The following is a 12,601-nucleotide window of genomic DNA, read 5'->3' as shown; positions in this document are numbered from 1 at the left end:
TTTCTAAGCCCTTCTACTTTTCATTGTAGTTTCTTTCTATACCAATTACTGTAAACCGTGCCGAGCTCTACTTCTGTGGAGATGATGCGGTATAGAAACTTAAGGTTTAGTTTAGTTTAGTCACGTGGGATCTCTTCACAGAGAAAGGTAGGGGAGGGTTATTGGGGTGGGCAGACTTGATGGGCCGTGGCCGTTATCTGCCGTCTATTTCTATGTTTCTATGAGGAGGCGGTAGCGACTAGTGTGGCCGGCGGTTTTAGCGCTCACTATTACGCGCGTTAAACCGCTAGCGCACCTTTGTAAAAGGAGCCCAGAAAGTCAGCCTCAAGGTGGAGATGAAAGGCCAGGGAGAAGCCAAAAGAAGGAAAGTCAAATAGTTAAAAAGTCAAGTGAACAATGTCAAAAGCTGCCCTGCAAAAGCTGATCTAATTATCTGAAAAGCAGGGTCATTTTTGCCCACTGAGACAGGAGTTCAGCCAGCGAAGCAAAAAGTATATAAATATAATCCGTGAATAGCAGAAACAAGTTTCTCATCCGTTATGAAAAGTATATCGCTTCAAAAACAAAGCACAGTTGTGGGGTTTACCTAGCGCCAAACGGGCATGTGAGCGTTTCACAAGATGCTCCCCCCACAATAACCCTTGCGTCCAGTGCATCAAAAATGTCTCCTTCCTTCGTCATTGAGCTTAGTGGTTTGTCTTAAAAATCACTGCAAACCTTAGTGGCTGGAGCTGGAGCGCAGCACTTTTATAGCCAGGATAATGGAGTGTCAGTCCGGAATGGATGAGAAAGTTGAGGTGTCATGGCTGCTGCATGTATTGATTACAAGCTGTAAGTAGATGATGGACTGTGAAAGAACCAGAAGTAAATTTCAATGATCCTTTTCCCTGTTATTGATTCACGGCAGCTAACTTTAAACACTCGCATTATTTTTCCCTATCAATCATCTCTAACAGTTCAGTTCTGCCTTCAAATGCATGAGTGCAAGCCCATTGCTTTGAGTTGTTTCCTTGGTTCGTGTCATTTGTTTGTTCAGTATCAGTGTCATGGCAAAAGATTTCAAAAAGAGATTGAAATATAAACATTCCATAAGCCAGTTATAGAAAATTAGCTCCAGGAAAGGAGGATCTGAAAAATATTGTAACTCCCCAGACCTTATCATTTATATACCACATAACCTAATATAGTTCAATGCGGTTCATAGCAATAAGATTCTGAGACAAGTCTCAAGAACAACAAAAACATATTAGTTGGTCATAATTAGGATACAGAAATTTATCAAATAAGTGAGTTTTCAAGAGTTTCCTAAAATGTTTGTATGATGTAGCGCAGGGGTGCCCACACTTTTTGGGCTTGTGAGCTACTTTTAAAATGACCAAGTCAAAATGATCTACCAACAATAAAATAATTTTTAAAAACCCCCCACAAAGCACACTGAAAGGCAGAGAAAATGTTAATTATAATTCATATTCCGGGTTTTTTTTTTGAAAGAGGTCAAGGCAAATGACTATGCAATGTCGCCTCAATAACAGCCATACAAAAATAGACAAATATACCCCCTCCCTTTTTACTGAACCAAATAGCAGTTTTTAGTGCAGGGAGCTGCACTGAATGCCCCACGTTGCTCTCGATGCTCATAGGCTCCCTGCGCTAAAAACCGCTATTGAGGTTTAGTAAAAGGGAGCCATAGTGCAAAATATAAACAGCAGATATAAATTCTCAAAATGGACATATTTTGATCACTAAATTGAAAATAAAATCATTTTTCCTACTTTTGTTGTCTGGTGATTTCATGAGTCTCTGGTTGCACTTTCTTCTTCTGATTTCTTCTCACTTCTTCTCACTTCACTCTGGCTGCACTTCTTCTTCTGACATCTTCTGACTTCAGCCCACTCCTGCATCCAATATTTCTTCCCTTCTTTCAGCCTCCTATATGCTTTCTCTCCTCCAGACCTCATTCTCCCCCCAACTTTCTCTTTCTTTCTCCCTGCCTCCTGTTCTTTCTTTCTCTTTCTCTCCATGCCCACTTTCTTTCTGTCACCCTGTTCCCTCTTTCTTTCTGTTTCCCTTCTTTCTTTGTCTCCCTGTCTCCCCTTTTTTCTGTCTCCCTGCCTGCCCCCTTTGTTTCTTTCTCCCTGCCCTCCCCCAAGCCACTAGGTTTTCCACCGCTACCGGGAAACAGGCCTCCAAGCCACCACCGCCCCAAGCTTTCTTTGCAGAAGCCTTGCGCTGACCAGGGTTCCGCTCCCCTTCAATTCTGATGTGGGAGAGGAAGTTCCGGGCCAGCCAGGCAGCGATTGGCTGGCCCAGAAATTCCTCTCCGATGTCAGAATTGACGTCGGGGAGAGGAATGCTGGTCAGCGCGAGGCTTCTGCAGGCCCAAATCTCCGGATGCCAGGGCTGAGGAAAAGAAAAAGCCAGTCTATAAATCCTTCCATGAGAGCTGTTCCAGTCTCCTTTCAGCACGGCACTTACAAAAATGCGTAGCCCCCCCCCCCCCCTCCTCAACTTCCCATTTTCAGGCTCAATATGCCAGAGCAGCAGCAGTTCTTGCATTTTTGGGCAGAGCACCTCCTGCTCCTAAACCGCCTTTCTCCAGTCTGGCGGCTTGATTCCGCCAGGGGTAGCCGGCGCTCAGCTCTCCAGTGACGTGACTTCCCTAGACCTCCCTCCCGCTTTCTCCCAAAGGAAGTGACATCATCCCCCAGTCTATCAAAGATTTTCTACGGGACAAAGCAAGGGCATCATGTCAAAAGCGCGCCGGGACAAAGGCGCGCGAGGAAGACGGGTTCTGGCAGTCAGGCAAGGAAGGATGCAGCGAGAATGGGTGTGCATGAAGTGATGACCGGTGGGGAACCACAGGGAGAGGAAGGCTGATCGGCTGGTCGATCGGGACGGCAACATGAGTCTATCACGGAACCCGGGATGGGTTCCGTGATCGACTCGCATTGCCTTCCCGAGCGACCGGTCGATCGCGATCGACGTGTTGGGCACCCCTGATGTAGCGTTATCTGTCTCTGATCACAGCATGATATGAAAGTAATCTTTCAAAAAAACATTTTTATATCAACAAGCCATTACAGAGGGGAACGTGAAATAAGATAGAAAACGTTGGGACCATTTCGATTTTGCCAGTTCAAAATGGTCCTTCAGGCAGTTTGCTTTAAGATCGAACAACAGCTTCTAACAAAGTAATCTAAACTTGAATTACAACCCTAGCCTCTATCAGAAGCCAGTGCAGTTCTTTTATTTCCTGAATAATGAGATATTTTGAATTTAATTGGAAAATCAGCCTCTTTTTTTCATATTGATATATACAGTTTCAAAATAATGCATACATTTTGCAGGGTGTTTGCTTTATCGAAACATCTTGTTGGAAGTAGGTGAGCGAAGTATCACAGGTGGTTCCCCCAGCAATATATTTGCAGTTTTTATTAATGTATGTAATGCATTTTTATTCCAGAAATGCTTTACTGGAGTTCAGTCACTTCACAGCACCCTGAATGCACAGTACACGTGCAAAGTCAGTCATTAGATCCTGGTTCAGTTCATATATAACTCTCCAGGGGAATCCTGTAGTTGACTTTATTGAATATAAATAGAACCCGAAAAAAATGGGAGATGAATGACAATGAAAAAAAGAAAAATCTCCCAAAACCCCAAGAAACTTGTTATCTGCTGGCTGCTTCATCCACAGAGAAGCTAAATACTTCCAGTTGGCTTTTGCATTGTTGGATTTGGATGTTTGGACTTTTTTTTGGCGGGGTAGAGTGTGTTTTTGATTGATTTTTGTACCTTGAGCACTTTTTGTGTGTAGATTTATCATTTATCTGTTCGCTCGCCCGCCTAGTGACATGTCGCTGACGGTGCCCGAGAAGCAGCAGGTGCGACTGGTGTTCCTGGGGGCGGCCGGGGTGGGCAAGACGTCCCTGATCTGTCACTTCCTACTCGACGCCTTCGATCCCGAGCACCGGAGGACGGTGGAGGAGCTTCACTGCCTGGAGTACGAGGAGCGCGGGGGCCCGAAGGTCCGCCTGGAGATCCTGGACACCAGCGGCAGTTACTCGTTCCCGGCCATGCGGAAGCTCTCCATCCGCCGCGGCGACGCCATCGCCTTAGTCTACTCGGTCGAGGACGCCGAGTCCCTGGAGAGCGTCCAGAGCTTGAGGGCAGAGATCGCGGCCCTGCGAGAGGACCGGCTGCCCCCCGTCGTGGTGGTGGGCAACAATGGCGGACCGGGAGGCGGAGAGGAAGGTCTCGGCCCAGCAAGCATTGGCCACAGTGGAGGGGGAGTGGGGCGGCCGCCACGTAGAAGCCTCGGCCAAGGAGAACCGGCAGGTGTTGGAGGTCTTCCGGCAGCTCCTGCAGCAGATTGACGTGCCCGGCCGCTGGAGCCCGGCCCTGCGCAGGAGAAGAGAGACCATCCCCAAGGAGAAGGGCCCCTCCAAACCCCCCCTGAATAAAACCAACAGCTCTAGCATCTGCTAAAAAAGGGGGGAAGTGAAGTGGGTACAAGAAGACCTGGACTCGTTCCACATAATCTGTTCTTTGCCAGTCTCTCAACCTGTTTAAACAATGATCCCATGGCTGATGTGTAAAGATCGTTGATGGTGGTTGCCCGGATGAAACAACGAAAGCTCTGGAGACGATAACATTGATGATTGAGGGAATTGAAATCAAGTCCTTCCTGACTTTGTTCTACTATGCATATCATATCTATTTCTTTTTATTTCTTTTTGTTTAGTTTTCATTTAAAATTTTCTTAGAATTCTATTGTTTAACCGTTATTTCATTCCATTCTATTCATATGCCATCCTCTACCTTTTCTTTTCTCCTCACTTCAAATGCTTATTTTCTTCCTATATTTCTATATTTGATTCATTCTTAAAATTATTTTCTATTTAAATTAGTTTCTTTCTATTACTTTATTACTTTGATATGTACGCTTTGTTTTTAACATTATGGTAATGAGAGTTTTTATGTATTCTTGTTAGAAGCTCTATATCTCATTTCCGCTATCTTTATTTTCCTATCTACTACTTGCTAATTTATTTGTTCTTGGTACTTTAGTTAGATTGTGAGCCTTCGGGACAGTAAGGGAATTTCAAAGTACCCATTCTTTATTTATTTATCTTATTTTATTGTATCCTTTATTGTATATTTAATGTATATTTCTCTGTAAACCGCTTAGAACTTAACGGATTTAGCGGTATATAAGAAATAAATAACATAACATAACAACATAAATTCTCACTGAGAGAGCCCGGGGATGTTTCACAGTTAACACCCTTTCTGGGTGTAAGCCAGTGACAGCCAACACTTCTGGGGATTTCCCAGTGGGAGGCTGTGTGACTGAGGGCTCTCTCAATTTCTCCAAATTTCTTTATTATGTTGCTTGTGTGGTAGCAGTGCAGATATAGTTCGGGTTGTCTCTCCTCCTCATCTAGTTCTATTTCTTGGGGTTTTGGGAGATTTTTCTTTTTTTCGTTGACTTTATTGAAGCAGGAATTGTTTAGTCAAGGGGGTCCCCCCCCCTCCACTCCGGTTCTGGTTAGAAGAGCTTCTCCAGAGTTGATTCTCCCATCTCTGGAGTAGACCCATGAACTTCTATAATGATCAGCTGGCAGCAGTCAGAGATTTTTTTTTTTTGCCACTGCTTGCTTTATGTCCGGAGGATATTCAATGCTGGCCCACATCTTTGCATTTGCATTGAATATCCATGCTAGGAACAAAGCCGGACTGTCTCCCGCACTGCATAGTTTTTGCTTGTACTGAAATAATTGCCATTGTAATGTTCATGTCGCATTGATTGTTGCCACCTGCCTCAAACTCCACTTTGGAGGATTTGGTGGGATATAAGACCACAGATGACATAACAATAACATAACAGATCCAGGTATGTGTAGTGACTGGCAGTTTATCGGTTAAACCAGCAAAAGATAAGGCAGCTATTTATGCAATCCATTTTGGGACTGGTTAAGGGCTGAATACTGACACTTAACTGGTTACGTGTCAATTTTGCCCTGACTATGTTCCATGTGTGATAAACGGGACACAGTTTGGAAAGGATCTAATCTAATCTAATCTAAACCTTAAATTTATATACTGCATCATCTCCATGAGTATGGAGCTCGACACGGTTTACAAGAACTTAAAATAGTGGGTAGAGAAGAAGAAAAAGGATTACATGAACTTATGTGTAGAAGGGGGGAGAGAAAGGGGGGAAGGATAGAGCTACAATTTGCTGAAAAGCCAGGTTTTCAGTTGTTTGCGGAATAACTGAAGGGAGCTCAGGTTCCGCAGCGGGGTGGTGAGGTCGTTCCAAAGACCTGTGATTTTGAAGAGAAGGGATTTTTCCCAGTTTGCCGGTTACACGCTGGTTATGTGCAGGTTAATCTTCAGTCCTGAGGCCTTGCACTTCACTGAAGTGTGCTGTAGTCAGTATTAGCATGTGGCTTATGCCACCAGATAAATGCTTTTGACGACTGGCTCCTTAATCTTTATGTATAGTGTATATATCATATATTGGTACCTGTTAACATTTTTGAACATGTGCACTGTATGTGCTCTACTTTCTAGATAAGAAATATATATTTTGAAAAAAGGTTTTTTTTTTGTCCTGGTATGTGTGATAAAGCCTGGGTCAGTGTCCTTACCCTCTCCTGAAATAACATTTAAGGATGTTGAAATATCTGTGTGTCAGAAATCTATAAACTGTGTTTATGGTACTTGACTTCACCATCTATATTTAATGTTAAAGGTAGACATTTTAACACTGGTTCAGTTCTAAAGTGCTGTTTCTATTTCTATACCTTGTAATTCATTGGCAAACCCTTCAGGGAATAGCAGGATACATGATTTTTAAACTTTTGAATTATGGAGAAAAATACAATCATTTAAGATTTTTTTTTTTTTTTTAAATAAATCTTTATTCATTTTTAAAAGCCAACATAAAGTGCAACAGGTTAACAAACAATTAATACAATAAACAGCACTCGTTACAATCAAATGATATAATAAGTACATAACACCCCCCTCTTGCACCCTCCCACACACCCTTCCTGGATGTGCATAACCCTAATTCAGAAATCAAAGGGAAATATTAATGATCAATTCTTGCAAAAATTTTGTTAATGGACCCCCAAATCTCTTTGAGTTTATTATTAACTCTTAGGAATCCACAAGGTTTAAGCTGCTGCGCTAGTTAATCCCGTATCAGATGCATTATGGTGATCAGTTTCATCTTAACTAACTGCGGCATATCTTTCTGTTGTGTTAGGAACAGGCACTGCAAACACTGTACTTTGCTAATATATATCTGCTCTGCCAGCGATTGGAATACGTTTGGAAGGAAGCGAATCTTCCTCTAATTTCTAAAGACTTTATGGGTTATGGTGATTCGATATCTTATTGTTTTTGCAAGAAGCTGTCCTCTTTGTTTCAGAATTCTGTACTGGGCCAGAAGCTGTGAGGCGGATGATCAAATTTTTTTTCTTCACCTCTGTTGCAGCCTTTCTTTATGGGTCTTTTGTCATGAAATTCGTAGGGAGTGGCGCTGGGCCTGTTTGTGGTGTATAGGAATGCCTTATCTGTGCATTGGATAACTTGTTAGAGCATGGTGTGTCACTTTCATAAATGTTATCACCAGCAAAGCCCATCTGGTCCTGCGAGTGACAAGGGGATGATTGCAGCTTTTTTTTTTTTATGATGTCAATGAGATTTCAGCAGTCTTAGACTCAGCTGCCAAGCTGTTGGAGAAAAGTTATACTATAATTGAAAGTCTGCTGGGGGAGAAATTAAGTGAGAATCTTGCCAGCCATATTTCTGTCCATATTTGCTTCTATTAGTCTCCTGACGGTATGTCCTTATGAAATCTGATTAGAGTGAAATGACTTGATTTGCTAAACAGGCAGTGATGGCGATGAACATCTGTTTTACTGGTGTAAATTACGCTGAGCTCATAGTAACATTGTCCTTTCCTGATATTACTTTCTACAGAGCGGCACAGAAGCTCAACCTATCTTCGAAGCGAAAGAAGTATCACCCGCCGCTGCTGCCTTCTCACGAATTCTCTACCTATTCGACAAATTTCAGTGGTATGCTGCATATGTGCCCTCCCCCAGCTCCACCATGTCTTCTGAGGGCCGTGTCAAAAGTGAAAGACACCCCCGGCATCGGAAAGGTATTCCAGACTGCGATGCTTGACATAAAAGCCCAAGTGTGTACACACTGCTTACACAAGTACATTACATTACATTAGTGATTTCTATTCCGCCTGTGCCTTGCGGTTCTAGGCGGATTACAAATTAGAAGAGATCTGGACATTTCCAAGAGAATTGCATAACACAGAATCATGTAAGTTACAAGATACGGTAGAGAGTTACAAATTAGAAGATATCTGGATTATTCTGAGAGAATTACATAGCAAAGATTCAAGTATTTACAGATTACATTGGAGAATAACAATTTATTCGGGTAACAGAAGAAAATTATCTAACATTGAGGGAAGAAGTTTATTGGATACCGAAGGTGGTCGCTTATTTAGGAATCTGAATATACGAGCAAGCAGTTGGCAGTGACTAAAAGTACAGACAGTTTTTCTCCTTTCTTGTGAAAAATATGAATAAAACTTTTACATGACAATAAAATTTCAGACTGGTAGGCAGAACAATTGAAATTGTGCTCATATACAGTACTGTATTATAAAATATTGTTTATTGTATTGTAGTAGTGGAAGAGACTTTTTTTTTTTTTAACCTTTGTTGGTAATGGTTGGAATAGTGAATCTTTTATGTGCAAACTGATAACTAAAAGACAATGAATTTTGAAAACCACGTAGGATCATATTCTATATAGGGTGCCCCAAAAATGTGCGCCAACTAGAATGGTGCTTAGTGTGATTCTATAAAAAAGTGCCAGTGTGTGTCAAAACCAGCACCTAACTTGTGTGTGTATTGGGTGTATTCTATAACAGTACAGTTAACCCCCACAAATTCGTGGTACTTTCCGACTGCCACTTCCTTGTACTAAAGTCATGGTCACACCAATCAGGAGCTGCTTTGACACGCTATCACTCAAAATGCATATAATATGCAGTTTACTGAATGCTAATGGCAAAAATACTGCAATGCCCCTTAACTTGGTTGTGTGCTATCAGCTACCATGTGGTGAACTGCACATTAAGAGCCTTATTCTGTATAGCCCATTCTCAAAGTTGCACATGCAAATCTGTGTTCATTGCCAATTTGCCACACACAACTTAATTGTTTAACAAGCCAGTCAGCATTGATAATTGCCAATTAACAAGTGATTATTGGCACTAATTAGAATTTACATGCAGAGCTTTCTAAGCCTAAAGTGATGCATGCCAATTCTAGTGCATGGATCTCAAAAGAGAGCATGGGCGGGTCAAGGGCATTCCTAAACGTTAGTTGTACTTTTATAGAATATGCCTGATCCGCGCACAGGTATTTAGACCTGGTTTTCATTGGCCTAAGTGGATACACCTAAATGTTAGTCATATGGACGGGTGCTACACATGATTCGTCGGAGGCATTTTATGCAAACACGGTAAGTGCCATTTTTTTAAGGCGTTATGTGTAGAATATGGCCCTAAGTGCTTTAAAGCAGTTTAGTATATGGACCCGATTGTGTTGTAGTATATTCTAAAGTGCTGTGGACATTTGCGGCATAGAAATTGGGATTGCAAGAAAGGCTGCAGGAAGGGATAGCTATCACATAGTTGCTTGATTGCATAAATATTTAGCTTAATGCATAAAGATGCCCATTGATATGTAGCTATTGTCGCTTTCTTCTTTTCATCTTGTATTCACAATCAGAAATATCTCTATAAAAAATAATATATATATATATATATATATAATTTTTTTTCAGTTTATCTCCAACATGTTCAACATGAGAGTGAAAGAAATCAACCATCTTTTTTTTCTCAGTAGGGGAGAAATAATGGAACGCTTTACTAGGCATATGTCTGCTTTGAAAAAGTATGCTTGTGCTTTGCTAGATCCAACCACATACTGTGACTTATAATGGAGTCTTGGCTGTATAGAGTAATTTCAAGTACTAGGACGGCAACTCTTTTTCCTCCGTGGCATCCTATTCATTCTATCCCAAGCAATGTCTGCAGTTGCACCACAGCAGGGACATAACCTAAACGTGGGCATAAATTGGGCTAATTCCAGTAGTTCCTCTTTACTTGCAACAGGAGCAAATTTTTCCCTTCCCTTTGTGTGATCCTTCAGTTTTGACCCATCCTGTTGCTGGGAGAGAAGAGGGGAGGGAACCTTGGAATTCTTTCAACACTAGTGGGGTTTTTTTAAAACTCTCTCTTAAATCCTCCCTATCCTGATGGCAAGAATATGTTCTCCCCTCCTCCCCAGCTGCTGCTGCTGTACTACTTCAGCCTCAGCTGCTAGTGACAGTGCCCAGGGATCTTCTAGCACCAGACCAGTCTTTTATTGAAAGTTGAGCATCTAAAACAAAGTCCCGACTAGGATCCAAGTTTCCTCAGGGGACAATAATAAACTTGTAACGTACCACGATCATTGCGTATAAACGTGTCGGTGTCTCTATTTCGCAAACGAAGCACCGAAACTTGGATCCTAATCAGGACTTTGTTTGTTTTAGATGCTCAGCTTTCAATAAAAGACTCGTAATCGTTAGTTGGTATTGACATCTCCAGTGCCTCTTTTTGTTGTTTGCAGAAATCCTATAGGTCGTATCACTCCTGCAGCATTTCAGCTCTTGGCACATAAGAACATAAGAATTGCCGCTGCTGGGTCAGACCAGTGGTCCATCCTGCCCAGCAGTCTGCTCACGTGGCTGCCCTCAGGTCAAAGACCAGTGCTCTAAATAAGTCCAGCTTCACCTGCGTACATTCCAGTATAGCAGGAACTTGTCCAACTTTGTCTTGAAACCCTGGAAGGTGTTTTCCCCTATAACAGACTCCGGAAGAGCATTCCAGTTTTCCACCACTCTCCTTACATTTGTGCGGAATCTATCTCCTTTCAACTTTAGAGAATGCCCTCTCATTCTCCCTACCTTGGAGAGGGTGAACAGTCTGTCTTTATCTACTAAGTCTATTCCCTTCAGTATTTTGAATGTTTCGATCATGTCCCCTCTCAGTCTCCTCTTTTCAAGGGAGAAGAGGCCCAGTTTCTCCAGTCTCTCACTGTATGGCAACTCCTCCAACCCCTTAACCATTTTAGTTGCTCTTCTCTGGACCCTTTCGAGTAGTACCGTGTCCTTCTTCATGTATGGCGACCAGTGCTGGACGCAGAACTCCAGGTGAGGGCACACCATGGCCCGGTATAGAGGCATGATAACCTTCTTGGATCTTCTTAATCATTCCTAGCATTCTGTTCGGCTTCATCGACTTGTCAATCAGAACTCCCAATCTCTTTCCTGGGAGGTCTCTCCAAGTATCACCCCGGACATCCTGTATTCGTGCATGAGATTTTTGTTACCGACATGCATCACTTTACACTTATCCATGTTGAACCTCATTTGCCATGTCGATGCCCATTTCTCAAGCTTGATTATGTTACATTGCAGATCTTCACAATCCCCCTGTGTCTTCACTACTCTGAATAACTTCGTATCATCCGCAAATTTAATCATCTCACTTGTTGTACCAATGTCCAGATCATTTATAAAGTTGTTGAAGAGCACGGGTCCAAGCACCGAGCCCTGCGGTACCCCACTGGTGACGCTCTTCCAGTCCGAGTATTGTCCATTTACCCCCCACTCTCTGTTTCCTATGCTCCAGCCAGTTTTTAATCCACATGAGTATTTCACACTCGATTCCATGGCTCGCAATTTTCCGAAGTAGTCGTTCATGCAGATCCTTGTTGAACGCCTTCTGAAAATCGAGATATACAATATCGACCGGGTCGCCCTTGTCTATCTACCTGTTTACTCCTTCAAAAAAGTGCAGCAAGTTCGTCAGACAAGATCTGCCTTTGCTGAAACCGTGCTGGCTGGTCCTCATCAGACCGTGTCCGTCAAGGTGATCAATGATGCGGTCCTTTATCAGCGCTTCTACCATCTTTCCCGGTACCGAGGTCAGTCTCACCAGTCTAGTTTCCTGGATTTCCCTTTGAACCCTTTTTGAAGATTGGCGTAACATTTGCCACCTTCCAGTCTTCCGGAATCTTTCCCGATTTGATCGACAGGTTGGCTATTAGTTGAAGCAGTTCAGCTATAGTCCCTTTCAGTTCCTTGATGACCCTCAGATGGATGCCATCCGGTCCCGGAGATTTATTGCTCTTTAGTCTATCAATCTGCCTGCATACCTCTTCTAGACTGACTGTCAACCCTGTCAGTTTCCCGTCTTCGTTTCCAGCATATAGCCTGATGGATTCTGGTATGCTGCGTATATCCTCTTCGGTAAATACAGATGCAAAAAATGTGTTTAGTTTGTCGGTGATTTCTTTGTCTTCCTTTAGCACTCCCTTTAATCCATGGCCATCCAACTGTCCCACCGCTTCCTTCGCGTGCCGTTTCCCCTTAATGTTTTGAAAGAATGTCTTGAAGTTTTTCGCCTCCTTGGCTATTTTTTCCTCGTAGTCTCTTTTGGCCC

The 12,601-nt window shown here is 42.7% G+C and overlaps 1 protein-coding gene and 1 pseudogene across 5 annotated transcripts in view; both read left to right on the top strand.

Moving 5' to 3' along the window:
- KIF26A (kinesin family member 26A) overlaps positions 1-12,601 on the top strand; it is a 265,866-nt gene that overhangs the window by 192,875 nt on the left and 60,390 nt on the right. For all 5 annotated transcript variants that reach the window (XM_033952049.1, XM_033952047.1, XM_033952050.1 and 2 more), the window contains exon 5: positions 7,999-8,182. In XM_033952049.1, the coding sequence (XP_033807940.1) occupies positions 7,999-8,182 (184 nt within the window). The remainder of the gene's footprint in view (positions 1-7,998; positions 8,183-12,601) is intronic.
- On the top strand, positions 3,855-4,488 carry LOC117363767 (annotated as a pseudogene).

This window comes from Geotrypetes seraphini, chromosome 7 (assembly GCF_902459505.1).
Source record: "Geotrypetes seraphini chromosome 7, aGeoSer1.1, whole genome shotgun sequence".
Classification (NCBI taxonomy): domain Eukaryota; kingdom Metazoa; phylum Chordata; class Amphibia; order Gymnophiona; family Dermophiidae; genus Geotrypetes; species Geotrypetes seraphini.
This window is presented reverse-complemented; position numbering and strand designations above follow the sequence as displayed.